Source organism: Palaemon carinicauda, chromosome 44, assembly GCF_036898095.1.
Source record: "Palaemon carinicauda isolate YSFRI2023 chromosome 44, ASM3689809v2, whole genome shotgun sequence".
Lineage (NCBI taxonomy): Eukaryota > Metazoa > Arthropoda > Malacostraca > Decapoda > Palaemonidae > Palaemon > Palaemon carinicauda.
The window spans coordinates 50,203,449-50,228,818 of NC_090768.1; the positions used below are offsets into that span (position 1 = coordinate 50,203,449).

Below are 25,370 nucleotides of genomic sequence, written 5' to 3' on the forward strand. Positions count from 1 at the left end.
TGTAATTTTCATTGATATACGATTTTTATTTGTTTTATTTGATTTAAAATTAGTTAATATATTCTATGCGAAACGCAGGAAGGACATATTTCCTGAATTTGGGCATTATGGCAGGTATCGGGGTGGTATATTATTTAGAAGTTGATAACTCTACGCATTTGGCCCCTATGGGTTCCACTTTTGGGGAATTTTACCCAATTTGCGATTTTTTGGCATTGTTTAGAAGCAAATTTTTAGGACTTGGTTCGGTTTTTTATGATGATTTCTCTGTATAATGAAAAAAATAAACATAGTATGTGTTGTATTTTCCTCATGATTTTTTTAAAGGTTCCAACTTAAGATTTACCGTTCAGTCTAGGGATGTTTTATCGAAGGTCTAGGGATATTCTGGTCCTTGACGTAGGGGTCCAGGGTTGCCAGATATGGGGATTTATCCCCTAGATTTGGAGACTTATCCCTACATTTGGGAATTTATCCTTAGGTTTGGGGATTTTGGATGACTGGTGATTATATTTTAAACATGTATTTATAGAAGAAACAGAGATGAGTAAACCATTATATTGTTGCAATTAGTTTATTTATAATTACATGAAGTATAGCGAGTATTTTTTGTATTAGAAGAAAATATATATCTGGAAATGGGGATTTTTTATCAAGAGTTTTAGGGAATTTTACACTAAACCACCTGGCAACACTAGGGGTCACATCCTGAGGTTTGTGACAGACAGCGGCAAACAGAAGAAAGTTCTCAGTGTACTTCCAGTTCAAGTCGAAGACTAATCTATTTGTGTTTCACAATTAATAATGTGCTAAAGTGGTTCTGATTTAAGGTAAATAGTGAATCGTTCCATGTGCAATGATTGTTTGCACTTATCCATAATTAGAGGCTTATCAGCATCTTAAAATATAATGAGTTTTTGTGGTACTGGTCGACTAAAACGGCCTTTCAGATGGAAGGATTTCCCAAAGAACTCTCCTTACCTCCTATCTCGTTATAGTATTGCATCATGAAGTGACCTCCGTTGTTATGGTTTTTACGTTAAACATACTTTTTTGATTGATATGCATTTTGCAATACAACATAAGGTGTATATACTTAGATAACCTGAATATCAATATGAATGAATAAGAATTGACATGCCCAAGTTATTGGTCATTGCATACGGCATTCATGCATGTCATTGCCCACTTGCCTAGCAATGACTCGTTACACTCGTTGCCTATTCAGTGAACCCAAAGGTGATCCTATAAGTGATTGAGACACTGAACAAGGGACCTCGTGACGAGAGGATGACGTATGTAAGGAGGAATGTGGCCGTGGAAAAGTATGTTTAATTGCCCTTGGGAGTCTGTGACTTCGGGGAACTCTATAACTGGGAGGAAACTGGGAGTTTGTGTTGCCTAATTTGTCAGAAATATAGTTTTGATTAAAATTCAGCAGAAACTGGGAATGTGTGTTGGCTGAAATATAGTTTTGATTAAGATTCAGCAGAAACTGGGAGTGTGTGTTGGCTGAAATATTATAGTTTTGATTAAGATGCAGCAGAAACTGGGAGTGTGTGTTGCCTGATTTGGCTGAAATATTATAGTTTTGATTAAGATTCAGCAGAAACTGGGAGTGTGTGTTGCCTGATTTGGCTGAAATATTATAGTTTTGATTAAGATTCAGCAGAAACTGGGAGTGTGTGTTGGCTGAAATATTATAGTTTTGATTAAGATGCAGCAGAAACTGGGAGTGTGTGTTGCCTGATTTGGCTGAAATATTATAGTTTTGATTAAGATTCAGCAGAAACTGGGAATGTGTGTTGGCTGATTTGTCTGAAATATTATAGTTTTGATTAAGATTCAGCAGAAACTGGGAGTGTGTGTTGCCTAATTTGTCAGAAATATTATAGTTTTGATTAAAATTTCAGCATAATCTGTGAGTGTGTTGGCTGATTTGTCAGAAACATTACTGTTTTGATTAAAATTTCAGCATAATCTGTAAGTGTGTTGGCAAAATTTGGCTAAAATATTATAGTTTTGATTAAAATTCCAGCATCATTCTTAAAATTAATTACACACGTGAAAAAAAGATCTTAGAATTGTTACTATTTTCTAAGAAACGATATAATATTTCGTCATCGTGAATCGCTTTACAATATATTCGACGAAAGATATGTGTGTATTGTGAATGAATTATGTATAATGGTAATATTTGTATTTACTTTTCATTATCTCGAATTATATACATCCAGATTTTGGTAGATAGAGCCTTTCGACCCATTATTATTATTATTATTATTATTATTATTATTATTATTATTATTATTATTAAATCGTTAAACTTTATTATTATTATTACTATTATTATTTATTCGTTACTTTTATTATTATTATTATTATTATTATTATTATTATTAAATCGTTAAACTTCATTATTATTACTATTATTAATATTATTATTTATTCGTTTTATTATTATTTGATAGTTAAACTCATATTATTATTATCATTATTATTATTCAATCGTTAAACTGCTCTTATTATTATTATTATTATTATTATTATTATTATTATTATTAAATCGTTAAACTTTATTATTATTACTATTATTATTATTATTATTATCTATTCGTTTTATTATTATTTGATAGTTAAACTCCAATTATTATTATTATTATTATTATTATTATTATTATTATTATCATTATTATTATTCAATCGTTAAACTGGTATTATTATTATTATTATTATTATTATTATTATTATTATTATTATTATTATTATTATTATTAAATCATTAAACTTTATTATTATTATTATTATTTATTCGTTAAACTTTTATTATTATTTAACAGTTAAACCTCAATTATTATCATTTAATAGTTAAACTCCAATTATTATTATTATTATTATTATTATTATTATTATTATTATTATTATTATTATTATTATGGTAATAGTTTATTGCACAAACACAAGAGATCTGGTTATTAATACTTACCAAGATAAAAATACCATATGCTTATCCAATAACCTAGTTTCTGATGTGATCATTATTTTTTCTATTTAGCTATTCTGTGTGGAGGTGTTTATGATATAAATAATAGATTTCTCCCCCAAAAAATTCTACGTAAAGCATTTCTTATGTTGTGGAAGGCAAAGTGACAGGAACATTATTTAAATTTTATTGAAATGAGATGTAGGCCTAGTCTCTCTCTCTCTCTCTCTCTCTCTCTCTCTCTCTCTCTCTATATATATATATATATATATTCTCTCTCTCTCTCTCTCTCTCTCTCTCTCTATATATATATATATATATATAGAGAGAGAGAGAGAGAGAGAGAGAGAGAGAGAGAATATATATATATATATATATATAGAGAGAGAGAGAGAGAGAGAGAGAGAGAGAGAGCTAGTAGGTTGGCCATGGCACCAACCACCCGTTGATATACTACCGCTAGAGAGTTACAGGGTCTTTTGACTGGCCAGACAGTACTACATTGGATCTACCGGATTCTTCTCTCTGGTTACGGTTCATTTTTCCTTTGCCTACACACCCAGAGTGAATAGTCTGGCTTATTCTTTACACATTTTCCCCTGTCTTCATACACCTGACATCACTGTGATTACCAAATAATTCTTCTTCACCCAAGAGGTTACTGCACTGTAATTGTTCAATGGCCACTTTCCTCTTGGTAAGGGTAGAAGAGACTCTTTAGCTATGGTAAGCAGCTCTTCTAGGAGAAGGATACTCCAAAATCAAACCATTGTTCTGTATTCTTGGGTAGTGCCATAGCCTCTGTGCCATGGTCTTCATTGTCTTGGGGTAGAGTTTTCTTGCTTGAGTGTACACTCGGGCACGAAGTTCTGTCTTGTTTTTCTTCCTCTTGTTTTGATAAAGTTTTATAGATTACTTGGAAGATATTTATTTTAATGTTGTTAATCTTAATAATTCTATTTTTCCTTGTTCCTTTCCTCACTGGGCTATTTTCCCTGTCGGAGCCTCTGGGCTTAGAGCATCCTGCTTTTCCAACTAGGCTTGTAGCTTAGCAAGATGCAGCTGTTTCTAGTCCACTGCAGGACAAAAGCCTCATACATGGACAGTTTCCACCACGCTGGTCAGTGCAAATTGTCGATGGTGGGAGATTTTCGTCTGATCTCCCACAGCGAACCAACCGAGTATCTGTGGCATTGACTAGTATAGCTTTATGAATAAAAAAAATCGCATATTGAAATTCACGGTATTTTATCTCACTCGTAGAAATTTTTGTTGATCTGACGTATAAAATGATTTCTCGGAAAACACCGGTATGAGCCATCTTCAAAATTCTAGAATGACTCATGAAAGGTTTCGATAGTAGGATAAAACTTACCTTCCCTTCCGTGAATATTATATGGGCAGGATTTGGGACAAACACCAAAACATACCTTGATTATACGCTTGACACGACAGCAGGTTCATATTCTTACTTACTTGTTTTGGGTTTAAATCCAACCCTCCACTGAAGTCGAGTGAACTACTTCTCGGGCGGGTCCATATTAATCATCTAATGAAACATTTTCATTATAACTTATACAATTCTTTGATTGTAGCATCTTTGTAGCATCTTCCAAATCATATGATCTTGTGAAAAGTAATGTCTTTAGTTTCTTCTTGAATTCAATTGCTCCCTTTAGGTCCTTCAATTCAGTTGGCAGTTTATTATAAAGTCTAGGCGCACAGTAGCTAAAAGCCCTTTCACCAAATTTACTATTTGTTCTTGGTTCAGATATCCTATGTTTGTCACTCATGTGTCTTATGGTAACATTTGGTTCTAGTTCTAGTTTGTTCAGGCATTCTTTTAGATATTTTGGTTCATTTTGGTTCAGTATCAAACGTTAGTAAGAGTAGCTTGTATTCAATTCTCGCTTTTACCGGCAGCCAGTGTAATTTAATTAGTGCAGGGGTAACTCTTTCCCTATTGTGTAGTCCTTTTATTAATCTAGCGGCTCTGTTATGTACTCTCTGAATTTTCTTCAGCTGATAATTTGGTAAGCCATAGAACAGTGAGTTGCAGTAATCAATTCTTGAAAAATTCTGTAAAATGAATTCCGAAGGGAACTGCTTGCTAGCTGGAATGGTACTTTTCTTTAAAGATTTCCTCTGGCCCACTGAGGATTATTATATCAGACCGAAATTCCACCTGTATATTTGTACGTTAGTGTATATGTCACATGATAATTTGCAACACTTGAACTCCCATTGCTTCCGTTTTTTGCAGTTGTTTTGATTGGAATAAGGTGTGACTATGGACTCAGTCAAGTCTTGAGCACACGATTCACTAGTATGTGTTACATTTATAGAGAAATACACACGATCTTGTGCAACTTAAAAACATGCATTAGCGCGTGGAGTGGCCCGTAGATATTTCACCGACCTCTTTGCCTTTTAAAAAGCCCTAGTCCATTTCTTATCAATTGTTTTACTGCCCTCTTAATTTTAACTTAAAGTTTATAGTATAACTGAGGTTTTACCTCATTTAAGCACTAGTTGGGCTCCTCTGTTTGAGTGCCATAGCTCCCATTATAACCAAAATCCAATGATTCAAAATCATTGAAAAAAAAATAGCAAGAATAGACCTACAGTATGAAAATTTATCCATGAAACACTATAACTTCTCTTATATTTGATAATTTTCATATTTACCCCCCCGTTCCGCTGAGAAGTATATTCGATCTATCTCTTCTTCAATAACACAAAAAGTAGGAAATTGGGAGTTGTTCAGGTTTTTTGAGACGTGCCAAACATGGGAAATGTAAATGATTTTCTGTATTTTTTCAAATATTGTATCCTTCCGCCTGGGGTAGTCCTCACAGAAAACTGAAGTAGGGTTAACTACACAAAACTCTGGTCGGTTGAGAGGAGATTCCAGGTACCTCCTAAGAAAGTAGTTCTCGGTATGTTAGGAAAAATACAAATTACTAAAAATTTGTGATTTCGTCCGGTCCTCAGCAGCCTAGTCTCATCTTAACTTGTTGGGGGAAATAAAACTAGCAGTGTATTAAATTTCTTAACCATGATCTGGATATTAACCTCTTGCCATTTATTACAAAAAGTTCAATACACACTATTTCAGAAGTTTTATTCAAGCTGTGATTACAGTTCTGTCATAATCAGTGGAACTTTAGACAAACTTGGTTTCAGTTCCAGTGTCATCAGAATAGATGCCCACCAGAACGTCAGCCGGGCAAGCCCAACCTCCCTCTGTGGTGCCAAACCACAGCAGTGGCCTCCCCAGTAAACAGCTTAAACTCAATTCCCCGGGCGGGGATCGATCTGTTGCCATGGGAATGCTAGGCAAACCCGTTACCACTGTAGGCTTACTAGCCAGTTCATATATCGTTACCTGTTTGATATCGTTAGTTTTGATACAATCTATTTTTTTTATTTCTATTTTAGTCTCACTTCATTTTATCATACTTGGAAGTTTTCCCTTAATGCATATTGCTTTTCCAATTAGGGTTGCAGCTTGCTTTGTGATGATAATTGCTCATTGAAGCATATTTCCGTTTTTTTCTATTCCATGTGTACTTTACTATACCATTATCTTATCGAACGATAAGATTGGATTTCATACGGTTCTTTTATCATTCTTATCTGGAATCTGTTATATGTGACTCAGAATTTGACCTCGTAAGCAGAACTTTCTCAAAAAGTATTATTATTGTCATTTATATGATGTATTAATTATTGCGTTACTGTCTTTATTAAATGAAATTATCGTGATATTTATATAAAGATATTTAAAATCTGTCTAACGAATTGAAGAAAAAATGTCTTTGTTCATGTAAATCAGACTGTCCAAGATTTGCCTAATTTAGTCTGTCTTAAATGCGACCTTGCTTCTCTCTCTCTCTCTCTCTCTCTCTCTCTCTCTCTCTCTCTCTCTCTCGTTAATTTTCATTCACCCCGCTACTGTTATTACGTAATTCCTTCACTTGAATGAGAAAAGAAAAAAATGTGTGGTTATCAACGTATGATTAATTCAGGAGTTTCCACTTCCTCTCGTGTTTCTCGAATTTAATCTAGCAGCTAGCTGGACTCTCTCTCTCTCTCTCTCTCTCTCTCTCTCTCTCTCTTTCTCTCTCTCTCTCTCTCTCTCTCTCGTTCATCTGTTAAACATCAAATATAAGGAAAACTAGGCCTACACATATCAGTTTGTACGAAAAAAGTGTCATCTGGCAGCGCTACGTCTCAAGCTATGATGTCATACAAAGGATTTTATTCCTACAAACATAAGTCAATGCCGTTCCTTGTTTTACTTTAGTATGATAGATTATCCATGTGATCATTTTGTTACCTAATTGTTACCTTACTCTTTGCTAATTGTTCGCTTTGTCACGCACGAACATCACCTGATGCATCGTAGACTTGACAGATGCGCGATAATACCGAAAAACGTGGAGTCACTAGCAGGGTTGCCTGGTTTTCCAAATGAGAAAAGGCCAACGTCTGATCAACTGTAGCTTTAAAAGGCCAACCTAATAAAGGAAAAAAGGCCGAAAGTATAGCATTTAAGGCTAACCAATTTCAAAAAGGCCAAATTTAGGTATCTAGCACGAAAAAGGAAAAATTTGGAGTTTTTTGACGTGGAAAAGGCCAACCTGGCAACTCTGGAGGTCAGCTTGGTTCTCCCCCTCCCCCACATTCTCTACTTTTTTTTCCAACTAAGGATATCCGTAATTAGGTAGAAGGTTGGCCAGGGCACCAGCCACCCGTTGAGATACTACCGCTAGAGAGTTATGGGGGTCCTTGACTAGCCAGATAGTAGTACATTGGATCCTTCTCTCTGGTTACGGTTCACTTACCTTTTGCCTACACATACACAGAATAGTGTGGCCTATTCTTTACAGATTCTCCTCTGTCCTCATACACAGGACAACACTGAGATTACCAAACAATTCTTCTTCACCCAAGGGGTTAACTATTGCACTGTAATTGTTCAGTGGCTACTTTCCTTTTGGTAAGGGTAGAAGAGACTCTTTAGCTATGGTAAATAGCTCTTCTAGGAGCAGGACACTTCAAAATCAAACCATTGTTCTCTAGTCTTGGATAGTGCCATAGCCTCTGCACCATGGTCTTCCACTGTCTTGGGTTAGAGTTCTCTTGCTTGAGGGTACGCTCGGGCATACTATTGTTTTATAATTATCTTCTTGTTTTGAATTGTTTACAAGAGATGTGGTTGCAAGTCGTGTCCTGTTGTCCTTTCTCGTCCTGAAGTAGATTCCGGTTGGTGATCCTGTGGGAGTTAGGAATAGGATGTGATTAAGGAATTTCCTTCCTACCATAGATTCTTCTGACGTAGTTTAGAATATTTTGTAGGAACTTATTTTTATGATTTCATTTTTATTTTTTCCTGTAGAAACTTCCTTACATTCTCTGTATATGATTATTTATTGGCTTACTGTACACATACAAACACACACACGCACACACACACACATATATATATATATATATATATACAGTATAGTGAATTGCCATGAACAGCAAATCTGCATTAGTCAGGGCCAACCATACTAGGCTGGTTTGCTGTGAGCGATCAGTCTAAAGTCTCCCATCGTCACCAACCTGCAATGGCCAGCGTAACGGTGAATTAGCCAAACCTCAGACATGATGAAGGACATGTCTGAGGCTTTTGTCTCTCTTGCAGTGGACTAGAAATGGCTGTATTTGTTATTATACATATATATATATATATATATATATGTATATATATATATATATATATATGTATATATATATATATATATATGTGTGTGTGTGTGTGTGTATATATATATTGTGTCTGTGTGGAGAGAGAGAGAGAGAGAGAGAGAGAGAGAGAGAGAGATTTTACGAAATTAATTTGCATTTGACCTTTATTTGAATGTTGTATTTATAAGATGGATAGTTGAATTTCGATAAGTAAAAAAGAAAAAAGAAAAACTAACTTATAGATTTGTTCCTTGGAGGTAGTATTCTGACCAGGGCACCTGCCACCCGTTGAGATACTACCACTAGAGAGTTGTTGGGTCCTTTGATTGGCCAGACAGCACTTCATTGGATCCTTCTCTCTGGTTACGGTTCATTATCCCTTTACGTACACACACATACACACACCGAATAGTCTGGCCTATTCTTTACATATTCCCCTGTCTTCATACACCTGACAACACTGAGATTACCAGACAATTCTTTTTCACCCAAGGGGTTACTGCACTGTAATTGTTCAGTGGCCACTTTCCTCTTGGTAAGGGTAGAAGAGACTCTTCAGCTATGGTAAGAAACTTCTAGGAGGACGCTGCAAAATCAAACCATTGTTCTCTAGTCTTGGATAGTGCCATATCCTCTGTACCATGGTCTTCCACTGTCTTGGATTAGAGTTCTCTTGTTTAAGGGTACATTAGAGAATACTATTCTATCTTATTTCTTTTCCTCTTGTTTTGTCAAAGTTTTTATGGTTTATATAGGAGATATTTATTTCAATGATGTTATTCTTCTTAAAAAATTTATTTTTCCATGTTTCCTTTCCTCACTGGGCTATTTTCCCTGTTGGAGCCCCTGGGCCTATAGCATCCTGCTTTTCCAACTAGGGTTGTAGCTTAGCAAGTATTAATAATAATAATAATAATAATACAATGATATTTTTCATTCACAATTCATTACAGTGTTTTAATAATAACATTAACTTTTAATATGTGAAAATAACTCTTTCTTGTAGGTCCTATAACATGAAATATATAATTTAATCTACATGTAACAGATTCTGTCTTCTGAACATAAAAATTTGGTATCCTCTGCTTCTAAATTGGAAAGATTTTTTAGCCCAAGTATTAAAAAAAGTCTCACAATTCTGCCTATTGATGTTTCCTAAATTACTACTACTACTACTACTACTACTACTACTACTACTACTACTACTACTACTAGCCAAGCTACAACCCTAGTTGGAAAAGCAAGATGCTATAAGCCCAAGGGCTCCAACAGGGAAAAATAGCCCAGTGAGGAAAGGAAATGAATAAATGATGAGAATAAATTAACAATATATCATTCTAAAACCAGTAACAGCGACAAAACAGATATGCCCTATATAAATTATTAACAACGTCAAAAACAGTTATGTCATATATCAACTATAAAAACTCTGTCAGCCTTGTCAAATATTAATAGTATATTTTTTTTTTCAGGTGCTGGAATCTACATCGCGGTATGAGATTGTCCCTGGGATTAATGTCAGCATTGGTGACATAGTGGTCAACTATTCCTTTCAAGTATACGACCAAGTACAAAAGTGTGGGTTTCATGTGAAAATCTATCAAGTGTAGGCCTCACCTATCATCTGAGGAGTAAATGCTATATTTTCCAACTTGTTTTGTACGTGGTTGTGACAAGAAATATCAAATTCTACCTCTGTGTCTATGATAATGAAATTTTCTCAGAGTGAATGAAAATTAAAATGATCGTTTATTTCATACACTTTGGAGTGTTGAAAATTTTACATTATGGTGACTCAAAGTTCTACCGGAAATTCTACTCTCAGTGGTACACTGCAACCATCCAAGAATTATACCCGCCGTGATATTTTCTTTGGAAAGTATTTCAAAGCTGTCAATACATTTGGAAGACAAGTGTTGCATCTCGTGTTCATTTCAATATACTCCACATTGGACACAAAAAATGGAGTGCTCCCGGTACACGAGTTTTGGCATGATAAACTCGGTTGGTCAAATGCTCTGTACAGAAGTGTGTTCTCGGCTCAAGAAAGAGAAATTATAAAAAATGACCCAAAGGGGTCAGATTTTGTGTGCGACATCACTCTCCTCTTCAAGCTGATTTCGAAAATTTTGGGAAACGTGACTGAACCCTTCATGCAAGAGGTTCGGGACTTGAAAAATTTAAGAAACATGGTGTGCCACGAAGGTCTAGATGTGGAAGAGATGGACCTTCGGGATCGAGTTTATGCTCTAGGAGCGCTGTGTCAGAAAATTGTTGAAGGATTAGGTTCGGTTATTGAAGAAGACGTGAGTAATCATTTGAAGGAAATCCGAGATGGTCTCGAGGATCTGCTGGAAGCTAAAATTGAGGTATCTGATGTCCAGTCGTATTTGGAAGATGTCGAGTGTTTTAGACGTCAAAAACATTCGAAACTCATAATGGAAGGTCGCCAGGAACTCATGAGTGTGTATTCAAATGCCAAAATCTTAAATCCATGCTCATGGTTAAGTGATCACAAGTTTACTGAATTCACCGTTGACAGAATTTTTACTACGCTGGTTATTGTGAATAGCGGAAGCCGTATTTTAATGTGTGATGTTTTGAATGTTACTCTGATGAAAACAAGGTTCGTCCCTCGGTTAGTGATCATATCTGGAGTAATGGGTGCTGGTAAAACGTCCCTCCATCGTCATATTCTTCACGAATGGTGTAGTCATTCTCCTGCCATTTTTGGCTTATCTTCCATGGACATAGTTATTGGTGTTGAGTTACGGACAGTAAGTAGTGGTTCTCTTGTTCAGTTTTTGAGAGAACAGCTGCTAAAGTCGACATGTCGATTCTTCAATGAGTCTGATATCATTCCATTACTGCAACAAATGAATGTTTTGTTTTGTATCGATGGAATGGATGAGGCAAGCGCTAATGGGAAGATGCTGGTGAGAGAAATTGTAAATAAGTTCACTAACAGTCGTATCATTATAACGACACGACCGGAGTACACATTAGAGTTGATGCAGATGGCGGAAGACCACATCGTGTTGAAAATAGAGGGTTTTGATGAGCAAGGCAAGATGCAATTTGTCAACAAAGTTTTTGCTGTCAAATACCCTGATTCACAGAGACGTCTAAGCCAGACTGCAGGGTTCCTACATTTTATGTCAACCACTTGTCGAGCAATAAGCAGCCACCTAACACTCCCTCTGTCACTTTCACTATTGCTTGTGCTTTGGTGTGATGAGACAGTGGATGTAACCTCAATATCTACCCTCACACATCTGTATTGTAGGATCTTTAACTTATGCCAAAGGAAATTGATTTCACGACTGGAAGCAGCCGGTTCAAACCACACTGTGTCTCTAAGTCGGAAGGTCAGTCGCTGGTTGGCCGAGCTAGGCCGCGTTGCATGGAATATGCTATGTAAAGATGAGTTGCATATTAGTGAGGAACAATCGATGCATCTCATGAACATGTGTGATAAGGAGAATATTGATCCCATCCAGACTATGTCGGCTTTCCTGAACTGTGAAATTCAAGAGACCCTCGTGGAAACCAAGTATTACTTTTCATTCCCTCATTTAACAAGCCAGGAATATCTGGCAGCTTTATTTATAAGTGGAGAAGTCGGGAGAAACAATTCAGTTGCTGGTATCTTCAAAGTCATAGATTCACCAAGGTTCCAACAGCTCTTGATGTATGTCACAGGTCTACTTAAAAAGGATGGAAACCTTAACACTACAGTAGCTAGCCAAATCAAGTCTGCCTTACTCATTGACATCGGAGTACAGCCCAGTGATTGTGGCACTTGGTGGAAACTCTTGCGGGAAGCCGAAGGTGATTATTCTGTGTGTACGGTGATAGGGTCGGTTGTGAATCAGACGAGTGTATGGGTAGTTAGTTCACTCGAACCAAAAGAGGACACGGAAGACAAACTAAACATACTAAAAACTACTGGTGCGTCTCCCTTAGAATTGATAATGGAGGTTCATTATACCACTGTCTTTGACAAATGCCAAGGGCTACAGGAAATACTCAAGCTAGTTGGAACAAGTCAGAAAACGAAAGTGAAACTTTACATGGAGAAGGAGTTTAATTTACCAGGTCATCAGGAAACCTATGATAGCTGCATAGTTCCGCTTCTGGAAAGTAACCGTCTGGTGATATTCAAAGGACATGCTGGAGAAGCGCTAACGTCGGCACTATGTAGTGCGACGAATATAGAGTCGCTGTATATAAGGATATCTACACTCGAGGCCCTCAGCAGCTTGAAGTCGAGTATCAAAACTCACGAACACTGGAAGAAGACGTTCAAGACTCAAGGGGGATGGTCTTTGAAATTTCTTGAGCTGTTCCTTGATATTAGTAGAAACATCACCCCTAGTGATATTCCTCGACTGCACTACAGAAAAGAATTTGTTGTCAAGTTAGCAAACATCTCTGATGAAGATGCTGTGTGGGCAGGTAACGTTATAGATAATCTGAGCAAAACTTACTCGACTGTGATTTTTCAATCGTCAAGTTTGACCGTATCGGGGATGAAAGAATTTTTGCATGCAGCTTCCAATAGCACAATAAAAACCATTCGAGTCTTCTCACATCATCCTGCTACAGTAGAACAGATGCAGTTTCTGGCAAAGAAATATCATATCAATATTGGCTGGGGTCATTCGTAATTTTACTCATTAGAATTTAGAGCTAGTGGTCCCAAGAGACATTTTTATTATTTTTACTATTATTATTATGATTTTTATTATTTGCTAAGCTACAAGCCTACAACCCTAGTTGGAAAAGCAGGATGGTATAAGCACAAGGGTTCCAGCAGGGAAAGTAGCCCAGTGAGGAAAGGAAATATTGAAAAACTAGAACAGAAGTTTAAGAAAAAATAATATTGAAATAAATCTTTCATATATAAACTATAAAAACTTGAAAATAACAACAAGAGAAAGAAGATAGAATAGTGTGGCCGAGTGTACAAAAGGAAAGGACTTTTATATAGTAAATTAACCTATCTTACCATTGCTCTGACGAATCAGACATTCTAACATCTCATGAACATTAAGTAGCCCAGTGAAGGTTGTACCATTCTATCGTTTCTGGCAGCACACGTTCATCTCAGTTTTTTTTTCAACATATCTCCTTAGTACTTCTGCAATAAATAAATTTTGTTCTGGGTGGCATTCTCTCTCTCTCTCTCTCTCTCTCTCTCTCTCTCTCTCTCTCTCTCTCTATCTCTCGGATACGTCTATTGTCCCAACACCTTATGTCATTACTGCTTTAGTTTCTCTCTCTCTCTCTCTCTCTCTCTCTCTCTCTCTCTCTCTCTCTCTCTCTCTCTAGGATACGTCTCTTGTTCCAACACCTGATGTCATTACTGCTTTAATCTCTCTCTCTCTCTCTCTCTCTCTCTCTAGGATACGTCTGTTCCAACACTTCATGTCATTACTGCTTTAGTTTCTCTCTCTCTCTCTCTCTCTCTCTCTCTCTCTCTCTCTCTCTCTAGGATACGTCTGTTCCAACACTTCATGTCATTACTGCTAGGTTAACATTGTATTTTTAGATCTAACAACCAATTCCTTTTATTCATTCGCCTCTTGTTTCATTTTAAGTATGACAATATTGGCATATAACACCCCCCCCCTAACTGTTCCACCACCTCAATTACAATGTAATATTGGTATGGCTTAAGAATCAACTATTTATATCTTGGAGACAATATTATTTGGCTGTTCATATAAATGTCTATTTATAGTTCCTTTACAGACTGATGTTTCATGGTTAATTGAAGCTGAAAAATACTGAATTCTGACTAATCTAGCAATGGGAAAATATTGTAAGAAAAATGTAGTACTGAAACTTGTAAAAATATTCTTCATTGTAAGAAGACAATGAATAATCATGTGTATTCAATAATATCACTATGTTCAAGTATTCAAGCTTAAATGGATCTACCATTGATTATTTTGAACATTTTTGAACAAATGTTTCTTAAAACTTTTTTTGGCGGCTGTGTCACTTATGGTAACCCGTTCAATATTACAAATTAAAATTTATAATGTACATTATCTTGACGAAACGTACAATGTGTAATTGTAATGATCACCTGTATAGATTAATTTTAGAAAGTTCAAAGAAGAATTTGTGACGAGTGTTTTACTTAAATTATTTTGTATATTTGTATATATATGTAATAAAAGTTGAAAATAACGAACTATGTCATTCTTCCTGGTAATTTATTTGTTGTCCATCTATATAGATTTTATCTTAACTTTTGAATAAATTCTATAAAATGTCATTCTTCCTGGTAATTTATTTGTTGCCCATCTATATAGATTTTATCTGTTGACTTTTGAATAAATTCTATAAAATTTCATTCTTCCTAGTAATTTATTTGTTGCCCATCTATATAGATTTTATCTGTTGACTTTTGAATAAATTCTATAAAATTTCATTCTTCCTAGTAATTTATTTGTTGCCCATCTATATAGATTTTATCTGTTGACTTTTGAATAAATTCTATAAAATTTCATTCTTCCTAGTAATTTATTTGTTGTCCATCTATATAGATTTTATCTGTAGACTTTTGAATTAATTTTATAAAAATATACATTATCAATAGTTGTCCTGAAACTGGTTTAAGACCATAAAAATTATTCCAGTTTTCTGAAGTCTTTCATGGTACCGCAATACAAGAGGTTTGTTTATGGTCAAAGTTATTTCACTCAAGACAATGCTATTCATCAAACACCAGTTACAGGTGATACCTCTTATGTCATGCGGAAATATTACATGTTTATGAGGGGAAAAAACTATTACATCTGAAACATGCAGCCTTAATTTCAAGGACTTGGACATCCTCCCTAGCTATGGGCAGAGCATCTGTAGTACAGGTCTTAATTTTTTTTTTCTTTTTTTTTTTTTTTTGCCTTGGGACCCCCTTCTGCATCAAGGCTAGATCTCATATGCCCCACCTTTGAAATATTTGACACTAGAGTACTGTATAGTGTTTAAAAACAATATGTTGCCTTCTGTATACTAATGTACTTCGTTGGTTATGTGAGTATATGAATTAATGATAGATTTTTATTTCATTGCTGTACTAGATTTCAATCAAAATAAACAATTCTTCACCCAAGGTGTTAACTACTGCGCTGTAATTCGGTGACTACTTTCCTCTTGGTAAGGGTAGAAGAAACTTTAGCTATGGTAAGCAGCTCTTCTAGGAGAAGGACACTCCATAATCAAAGCATTGTTCTCTAGTCTTTGGTAGTGCCATAGCCTCTGTACCATGGTCCTCCACTGTCATGGATTAGAGTTCTCTTGCTTGAGGGTACACTGGCGATGTGACGGTCAGTATATTATGCATCAATCAATACCTGCAAAAATGTCTTGGTATAATCTTTCATCAATTTTATGAGGATTGATAATTGACCTCAAATCCCGAAATTGATAACTGACGACCAGACCAATAACAATCTTGACACACTTTTCGGCTACGAAATATTATCACTGAATACTTATGAATCTTTATTATTCTTTTACGCAGTCATTCATTTTATCACCTTTAGATGTTTTCACAAAGTCATGCAATCAAAGGTTAGTAATTATAATTATAAACATCGTCTTTTCTTGGAAATATATTGTATGTAGAACTTCAGTAGAACTTCAAAAGTTTAAAGTTGCAGCAAATGTTTTTATGTTGACCAGGCTGACATGAGTCTTTCTATAGTTTATATAAGACATATATGTTTTTGACGTTGTTAATATGACATCTGTTTTGACATTGACAAATCTGTTTTTGACTTTGTTAATAGTTTATATATGACATCTGTTTTGACATTATTACTGGTTTTAGAATGAATTATTGTTAATTTGTTCTCATCATTTATTTATTTCCTTATTTCCTTTCTTCACTGGGCTATTTTTCCCTATTGGACCCCTTGGGCTTATAGCATCTTGCTTTTCCAACTAGGGTTGTAGGTTGGCTAGTAATAATAATAATAATAATAATAATAATAATAATAATAATAATAATGTGAAAAATTGTAAATTCATACTAAATGAGAACCTGTACTAACGAAGATACTAAATGAGAACCTGTACTAACGAAGATACTAAATGAGAGCCTGTACTAACGAAGATACTAAATGAGAGCCTGTACTAACGAAGATACTAAATGAGACCCTGTACTAACGAAGATACTAAATGAGAGCCTGGACTAACGAAGATACTAAATGAGAGCCTGGACTAACGAAGATACTAAATGAGAGCCTGGACTAACGAAGATACTAAATGAGAACCTGGACTAACGAAGATACTAAATGAGAGCCTGGACTAACGAAGATACTAAATGAGAACCTGGACTAACGAAGATACTAAATGAGAGCCTGGACTAACGAAGATACTAAATGAGAGCCTGGACTAACGAAGATACTAAATGAGAACCTGGACTAACGAAGATACTAAATGAGAGCCTGGACTAACGAAGATACTAAATGAGAGCCTGGACTAACGAAGATACTAAATGAGAACCTGGACTAACGAAGATACTAAATGAGAGCCTGGACTAACGAAGATACTAAATGAGACCCTGGACTAACGAAGATACTAAATGAGAACCTGGACTAACGAAGATACTAAATGAGAGCCTGGACTAACGAAGATACTAAATGAGACCCTGGACTAACGAAGATACTAAATGAGAACCTGGACTAACGAAGATACTAAATGAGACCCTGGACTAACGAAGATACTAAATGAGACCCTGGACTAACGAAGATACTAAATGAGAACCTGGACTAACGAAGATACTAAATGAGAACCTGGACTAACGAAGATACTAAATGAGACCCTGGACTAACGAAGATACTAAATGAGAACCTGGACTAACGAAGATACTAAATGAGACCCTGGACTAACGAAGATACTAAATGAGACCCTGGACTAACGAAGATACTAAATGAGAACCTGTACTAACGAAGATACTAAATGAGAACCTGGACTAACGAAGATACTAAATGAGAACCTGGACTAACGAAGATACTAAATGAGACCCTGGACTAACGAAGATACTAAATGAGAACCTGGACTAACGAAGATACTAAATGAGAACCTGGACTAACGAAGATACTAAATGAGAACCTGGACTAACGAAGATACTAAATGAGACCCTGGACTAACGAAGATACTAAATGAGACCCTGTACTAACGAAGATACTAAATGAGAACCTGGACTAACGAAGATACTAAATGAGAACCTGGACTAACGAAGATACTAAATGAGAACCTGGACTAACGAAGATACTAAATGAGACCCTGTAAGATACTAAATGAGACCCTGTACTAACGAAGATACTAAATGAGAACCTGGACTAACGAAGATACTAAATGAGAACCTGGACTAACGAAGATACTAAATGAGACCCTGGACTAACGAAGATACTAAATGAGAACCTGGACTAACGAAGATACTAAATGAGACCCTGGACTTACGAAGATACTAAATGAGAACCTGGACTAACGAAGATACTAAATGAGACCCTGGACTAACGAAGATACTAAATGAGAACCTGGACTAACGAAGATACTAAATGAGACCCTGGACTAACGAAGATACTAAATGAGAACCTGGACTAACGAAGATACTAAATGAGACCCTGGACTAACGAAGATACTAAATGAGAACCTGGACTAACGAAGATACTAAATGAGACCCTGGACTAACGAAGATACTAAATGAGACCCTGGACTAACGAAGATACTAAATGAGACCCTGGACTAACGAAGATACTAAATGAGAACCTGGACTAACGAAGATACTAAATGAGACCCTGGACTAACGAAGATACTAAATGAGACCCTGGACTAACGAAGATACTAAATGAGAACCTGGAATAACGAAGATACTAAATGAGACCCTGGACTAACGAAGATACTAAATGAGACCCTGGACTAACGAAGATACTAAATGAGAACCTGGACTAACGAAGATACTAAATGAGACCCTGGACTAACGAAGATACTAAATGAGAACCTGGACTAACGAAGATACTAAATGAGACCCTGGACTAACGAAGATACTAAATGAGAACCTGGACTAACGAAGATACTAAATGAGAACCTGGACTAACGAAGATACTAAATGAGACCCTGGACTAACGAAGATACTAAATGAGAACCTGTACTAACGAAGATACTAAATGAGACCCTGTACTAACGAAGATACTAAATGAGAGAACCTGTACTAACGAAGATACTAAATGAGACCCTGTACTAACGAAGATACTAAATGAGACCCTGTACTAACGAAGATACTAAATGAGAGAACCTGTACTAACGAAGATACTAAATGAGACCCTGTACTAACGAAGATACTAAATGAGACCCTGTACTAACGAAGATACTAAATGAGAGAACCTGTACTAACGAAGATACTAAATGAGAGAACCTGTACTAACGAAGATACTAAATGAGACCCTGTACTAACGAAGATACTAAATGAGAGAACCTGTACTAACGAAGATACTAAATGAGAGAACCTGTACTAACGAAGATACTAAATGAGAGAACCTGTACTAACGAAGATACTAAATGAGACCCTGTACTAACGAAGATACTAAATGAGACCCTGTACTAACGAAGATACTAAATGAGACCCTGTACTAACGAAGATACTAAATGAGACCCTGTACTAACGAAGATACTAAATGAGATCCTGTACTAACGAAGATACTAAATGAGACCTTGTACTAACGAAGATACTAAATGAGACCCTGTACTAACGAAGATACTAAATGAGACCCTGTACTAACGAAGATACTAAATGAGACCCTGTACTAACGAAGATACTAAATGAGAGAACCTGTACTAACGAAGATACTAAATGAGAGAACCTGTACTAACGAAGATACTAAATGAGAGAACCTGTACTAACGAAGATACTAAATGAGAGAACCTGTACTAACGAAGATACTAAATGAGAGAACCTGTACTAACGAAGATACTAAATGAGAGAACCTGTACTAACGAAGATACTAAATGAGAGAACCTGTACTAACGAAGATACTAAATGAGAGAACCTGTACTAACGAAGATACTAAATGAGACCCTGTACTAACGAAGATACTAAATGAGAGAACCTGTACTAACGAAGATACTAAATGAGAGAACCTGTACTAACGAAGATACTAAATGAGACCCTGTACTAACGAAGATACTAAATGAGACCCTGTACTAACGAAGATACTAAATGAGACCCTGTACTAACGAAGATACTAAATGAGACCCTGTACTAACGAAGATACTAAATGAGAGAACCTGTACTAACGAAGATACTAAATGAGACCCTGTACTAACGAAGATACTAAATGAGAGAACCTGTACTAACGAAGATACTAAATGAGAGAACCTGTACTAACGAAGATACTAAATGAGACCCTGTACTAACGAAGATACTAAATGAGAGAACCTGTACTAACGAAGATACTAAATGAGAGAACCTGTACTAACGAAGATACTAAATGAGAGAACCTGTACTAACGAAGATACTAAATGAGAGAACCTGTACTAACGAAGATACTAAATGAGAGAACCTGTACTAACGAAGATACTAAATGAGACCCTGTACTAACGAAGATACTAAATGAGAGAACCTGTACTAACGAAGATACTAAATGAGAGAACCTGTACTAACGAAGATACTAAATGAGACCCTGTACTAACGAAGATACTAAATGAGAGAACCTGTACTAACGAAGATACTAAATGAGAGAACCTGTACTAACGAAGATACTAAATGAGAGAACCTGTACTAACGAAGATACTAAATGAGACCCTGTACTAACGAAGATACTAAATGAGAGAACCTGTACTAACGAAGATACTAAATGAGAGAACCTGTACTAACGAAGATACTAAATGAGACCCTGTACTAACGAAGATACTAAATGAGAGAACCTGTACTAACGAAGATACTAAATGAGAACCTGTACTAACGAAGATACTAAATGAGACCCTGTACTAACGAAGATACTAAATGAGACCCTGTACTAACGAAGATACTAAATGAGAGAACCTGTACTAACGAAGATACTAAATGAGAGAACCTGTACTAACGAAGATACTAAATGAGAGAACCTGTACTAACGAAGATACTAAATGAGACCCTGTACTAACGAAGATACTAAATGAGACCCTGTACTAACGAAGATACTAAATGAGAGAACCTGTACTAACGAAGATACTAAATGAGAACCTGTACTAACGAAGATACTAAATGAGAACCTGTACTAACGAAGATACTAAATGAGACCCTGTACTAACGAAGATACTAAATGAGACCCTGTACTAACGAAGATACTAAATGAGAGAACCTGTACTAACGAAGATACTAAATGAGAGAACCTGTACTAACGAAGATACTAAATGAGAGAACCTGTACTAACGAAGATACTAAATGAGACCCTGTACTAACGAAGATACTAAATGAGAGAACCTGTACTAACGAAGATACTAAATGAGAGAACCTGTACTAACGAAGATACTAAATGAGAACCTGTACTAACGAAGATACTAAATGAGAGAACCTGTACTAACGAAGATACTAAATGAGAGAACCTGTACTAACGAAGATACTAAATGAGAACCTGTACTAACGAAGATACTAAATGAGACCCTGTACTAACGAAGATACTAAATGAGACCCTGTACTAACGAAGATACTAAATGAGACCCTGTACTAACGAAGATACTAAATGAGAGAACCTGTACTAACGAAGATACTAAATGAGAGAACCTGTACTAACGAAGATACTAAATGAGAGAACCTGTACTAACGAAGATACTAAATGAGACCCTGTACTAACGAAGATACTAAATGAGACCCTGTACTAACGAAGATACTAAATGAGAGAACCTGTACTAACGAAGATACTAAATGAGAGAACCTGTACTAACGAAGATACTAAATGAGACCCTGTACTAACGAAGATACTAAATGAGAACCTGTACTAACGAAGATACTAAATGAGACCCTGTACTAACGAAGATACTAAATGAGAGAACCTGTACTAACGAAGATACTAAATGAGAGAACCTGTACTAATGAAGATACTAAATGAGACCCTGTACTAACGAAGATACTAAATGAGAGAACCTGTACTAACGAAGATACTAAATGAGAGAACCTGTACTAACGAAGATACTAAATGAGACCCTGTACTAACGAAGATACTAAATGAGAGAACCTGTACTAACGAAGATACTAAATGAGAGAACCTGTACTAACGAAGATACTAAATGAGAACCTGTACTAACGAAGATACTAAATGAGACCCTGTACTAACGAAGATACTAAATGAGACCCTGTACTAACGAAGATACTAAATGAGACCCTGTACTAACGAAGATACTAAATGAGAGAACCTGTACTAACGAAGATACTAAATGAGAGAACCTGTACTAACGAAGATACTAAATGAGACCCTGTACTAACGAAGATACTAAATGAGACCCTGTACTAACGAAGATACTAAATGAGAGAACCTGTACTAACGAAGATACTAAATGAGACCCTGTACTAACGAAGATACTAAATGAGAGAACCTGTACTAACGAAGATACTAAATGAGAACCTGTACTAACGAAGATACTAAATGAGACCCTGTACTAACGAAGATACTAAATGAGAGAACCTGTACTAACGAAGATACTAAATGAGACCCTGTACTAACGAAGATACTAAATGAGAGAACCTGTACTAACGAAGATACTAAATGAGAGAACCTGTACTAACGAAGATACTAAATGAGACCCTGTACTAACGAAGATACTAAATGAGACCCTGTACTAACGAAGATACTAAATGAGAGAACCTGTACTAACGAAGATACTAAATGAGAGAACCTGTACTAACGAAGATACTAAATGAGAACCTGTACTAACGAAGATACTAAATGAGACCCTGTACTAACGAAGATACTAAATGAGACCCTGTACTAACGAAGATACTAAATGAGAACCTGTACTAACGAAGATACTAAATGAGACCCTGTACTAACGAAGATACTAAATGAGAACCTGTACTAACGAAGATACTAAATGAGACCCTGTACTAACGAAGATACTAAATGAGACCCTGTACTAACGAAGATACTAAATGAGACCCTGTACTAACGAAGATACTAAATGAGACCCTGTACTAACGAAGATACTAAATGAGACCCTGTACTAACGAAGATACTAAATGAGACCCTGTACTAACGAAGATACTAAATGAGACCCTGTACTAACGAAGATACTAAATGAGAGAACCTGTACTAACGAAGATACTAAATGAGAACCTGTACTAACGAAGATACTAAATGAGAACCTGTACTAACGAAGATACTAAATGAGACCCTGTACTAACGAAGATACTAAATGAGACCCTGTACTAACGAAGATACTAAATGAGACCCTGTACTAACGAAGATACTAAATGAGACCCTGTACTAACGAAGATACTAAATGAGACCCTGTACTAACGAAGATACTAAATGAGAACCTGTACTAACGAAGATACTAAATGAGACCCTGTACTAACGAAGATACTAAACGAGACCCTGTACAAACGAAGATACTAAATGAGAACCTGTACTAACGAAGATACTAAACGAGACCCTGTACTAACGAAGATACTAAACGAGACCCTGTACTAACGAAGATACTAAATGAGAACCTGTACTAACGAAGATACTAAACGAGACCCTGTACAAACGAAGATACTAAACGAGAACCTGTACTAACGAAGATACTAAATGAGAACCTGTACTAACGAAGATACTAAACGAGAACCTGTACTAACGAAGATACTAAACGAGAACCTGTACTAACGAAGATACTAAATGAGAACCTGTACTAACGAAGATACTAAACGAGAACCTGTACTAACGAAGATACTAAACGAGAACCTGTACTAACGAAGATACTAAATGAGAACCTGTACTAACGAAGATACTAAACGAGAACCTGTACTAACGAAGATACTAAACGAGAACCTGTACTAACGAAGATACTAAATGAGAACCTGTACTAACGAAGATACTAAATGAGAACCTGTACCAGAGAAGATACTAAATGAGAACCTGTACTAACGAAGATACTAAATGAGAACCTGTACTAACGAAGATACTAAATGAGAACCTGTACTAACGAAGATACTAAATGAGAACCTGTACTAACGAAGATACTAAATGAGAACCTGTACTAACGAAGATACTAAATGAGACCCTGTACTAACGAAGATACTAAATGAGAACCTGTACTAACGAAGATACTAAATGAGACCCTGTACTAACGAAGATACTAAATGAGAACCTGTACTAACGAAGATACTAAATGAGAACCTGTACTAACGAAGATACTAAATGAGACCCTGTACTAACGAAGATACTAAATGAGAACCTGTACTAACGAAGATACTAAACTAAATGAGACCCTGTACTAACGAAGATACTAAATGAGACCCTGTACTAACGAAGATACTAAATGAGACCCTGTACTAACGAAGATACTAAATGAGAACCTGTACTAACGAAGATACTAATTGAGAACCTGTACTAACGAAGATACTAAATGAGACCCTGTACAAACGAAGATACTAAATGAGAACCTGTACTAACGAAGATACTAAACTAAATGAGACCCTGTACTAACGAAGATACTAAATGAGAACCTGTACTAACGAAGATACTAAATGAGAACCTGTACTAACGAAGATACTAAATGAGACCCTGTACTAACGAAGATACTAAATGAGAACCTGTACTAATGAAGATACTAAATGAGAACCTGTACTAACGAAGATATTAAACGAGAACCTGTACTAACGAAGATACTAAATGAGACCCTGTACTAACGAAGATACTAAATGAGAACCTGTACTAACGAAGATACTAAATGAGAACCTGTACTAACGAAGATACTAAATGAGAACCTGTACTAACGAAGATACTAAACGAGAACCTGTACTAACGAAGATACTAAATGAGACCCTGTACTAACGAAGATACTAAACGAGAACCTGTACTAACGAAGATACTAAACGAGAACCTGTACTAACGAAGATACTAAATCAGAACCTGTACTAACGAAGATACTAAACGAGAACCTGTACTAACGAAGATACTAAATCAGAACCTGTACTAACGAAGATACTAAACGAGAACCTGTACTAACGAAGATACTAAACGAGAACCTGTACTAACGAAGATACTAAATCAGAACCTGTACTAACGAAGATACTAAATGAGACCCTGGACTAACGAAGATACTAAATGAGAACCTGTACTAACGAAGATACTAAACGAGAACCTGTACTAACGAAGATACTAAATGAGACCCTGGACTAACGAAGATACTAAATGAGACCCTGTACTAACGAAGATACTAAATCAGAACCTGTACTAACGAAGATACTAAACGAGAACCTGTACTAACGAAGATACTAAATGAGACCCTGTACTAACGAAGATACTAAATCAGAACCTGTACTAACGAAGATACTAAACGAGAACCTGTACTAACGAAGATACTAAACGAGAACCTGTACTAACGAAGATACTAAATCAGAACCTGTACTAACGAAGATACTAAATGAGACCCTGGACTAACGAAG

The 25,370-nt window shown here is 35.9% G+C and overlaps 1 protein-coding gene across 1 annotated transcript; it reads left to right on the plus strand.

The window, feature by feature from the left end:
- Positions 1 to 713: 713 nt before the first annotated feature.
- Positions 714 to 14,057, plus strand: LOC137634331 (uncharacterized). Its single transcript, XM_068366716.1, has 2 exons — positions 714 to 830; positions 10,195 to 14,057. The coding sequence occupies exon 2, from the start codon at positions 10,510 to 10,512 to the stop codon at positions 13,390 to 13,392; it is 2,883 nt and encodes a 960-aa protein (XP_068222817.1). The 5' UTR covers positions 714 to 830; positions 10,195 to 10,509; the 3' UTR covers positions 13,393 to 14,057.
- Positions 14,058 to 25,370: the final 11,313 nt, after the last annotated feature.

Excerpts from the sequence above, each read along its gene's own strand:
- LOC137634331 (XM_068366716.1), top strand. The coding sequence starts at position 10,510 with ATGGTGACTCAAAGTTCTACCGGAAATTCTACTCTCAGTGGTACACTG.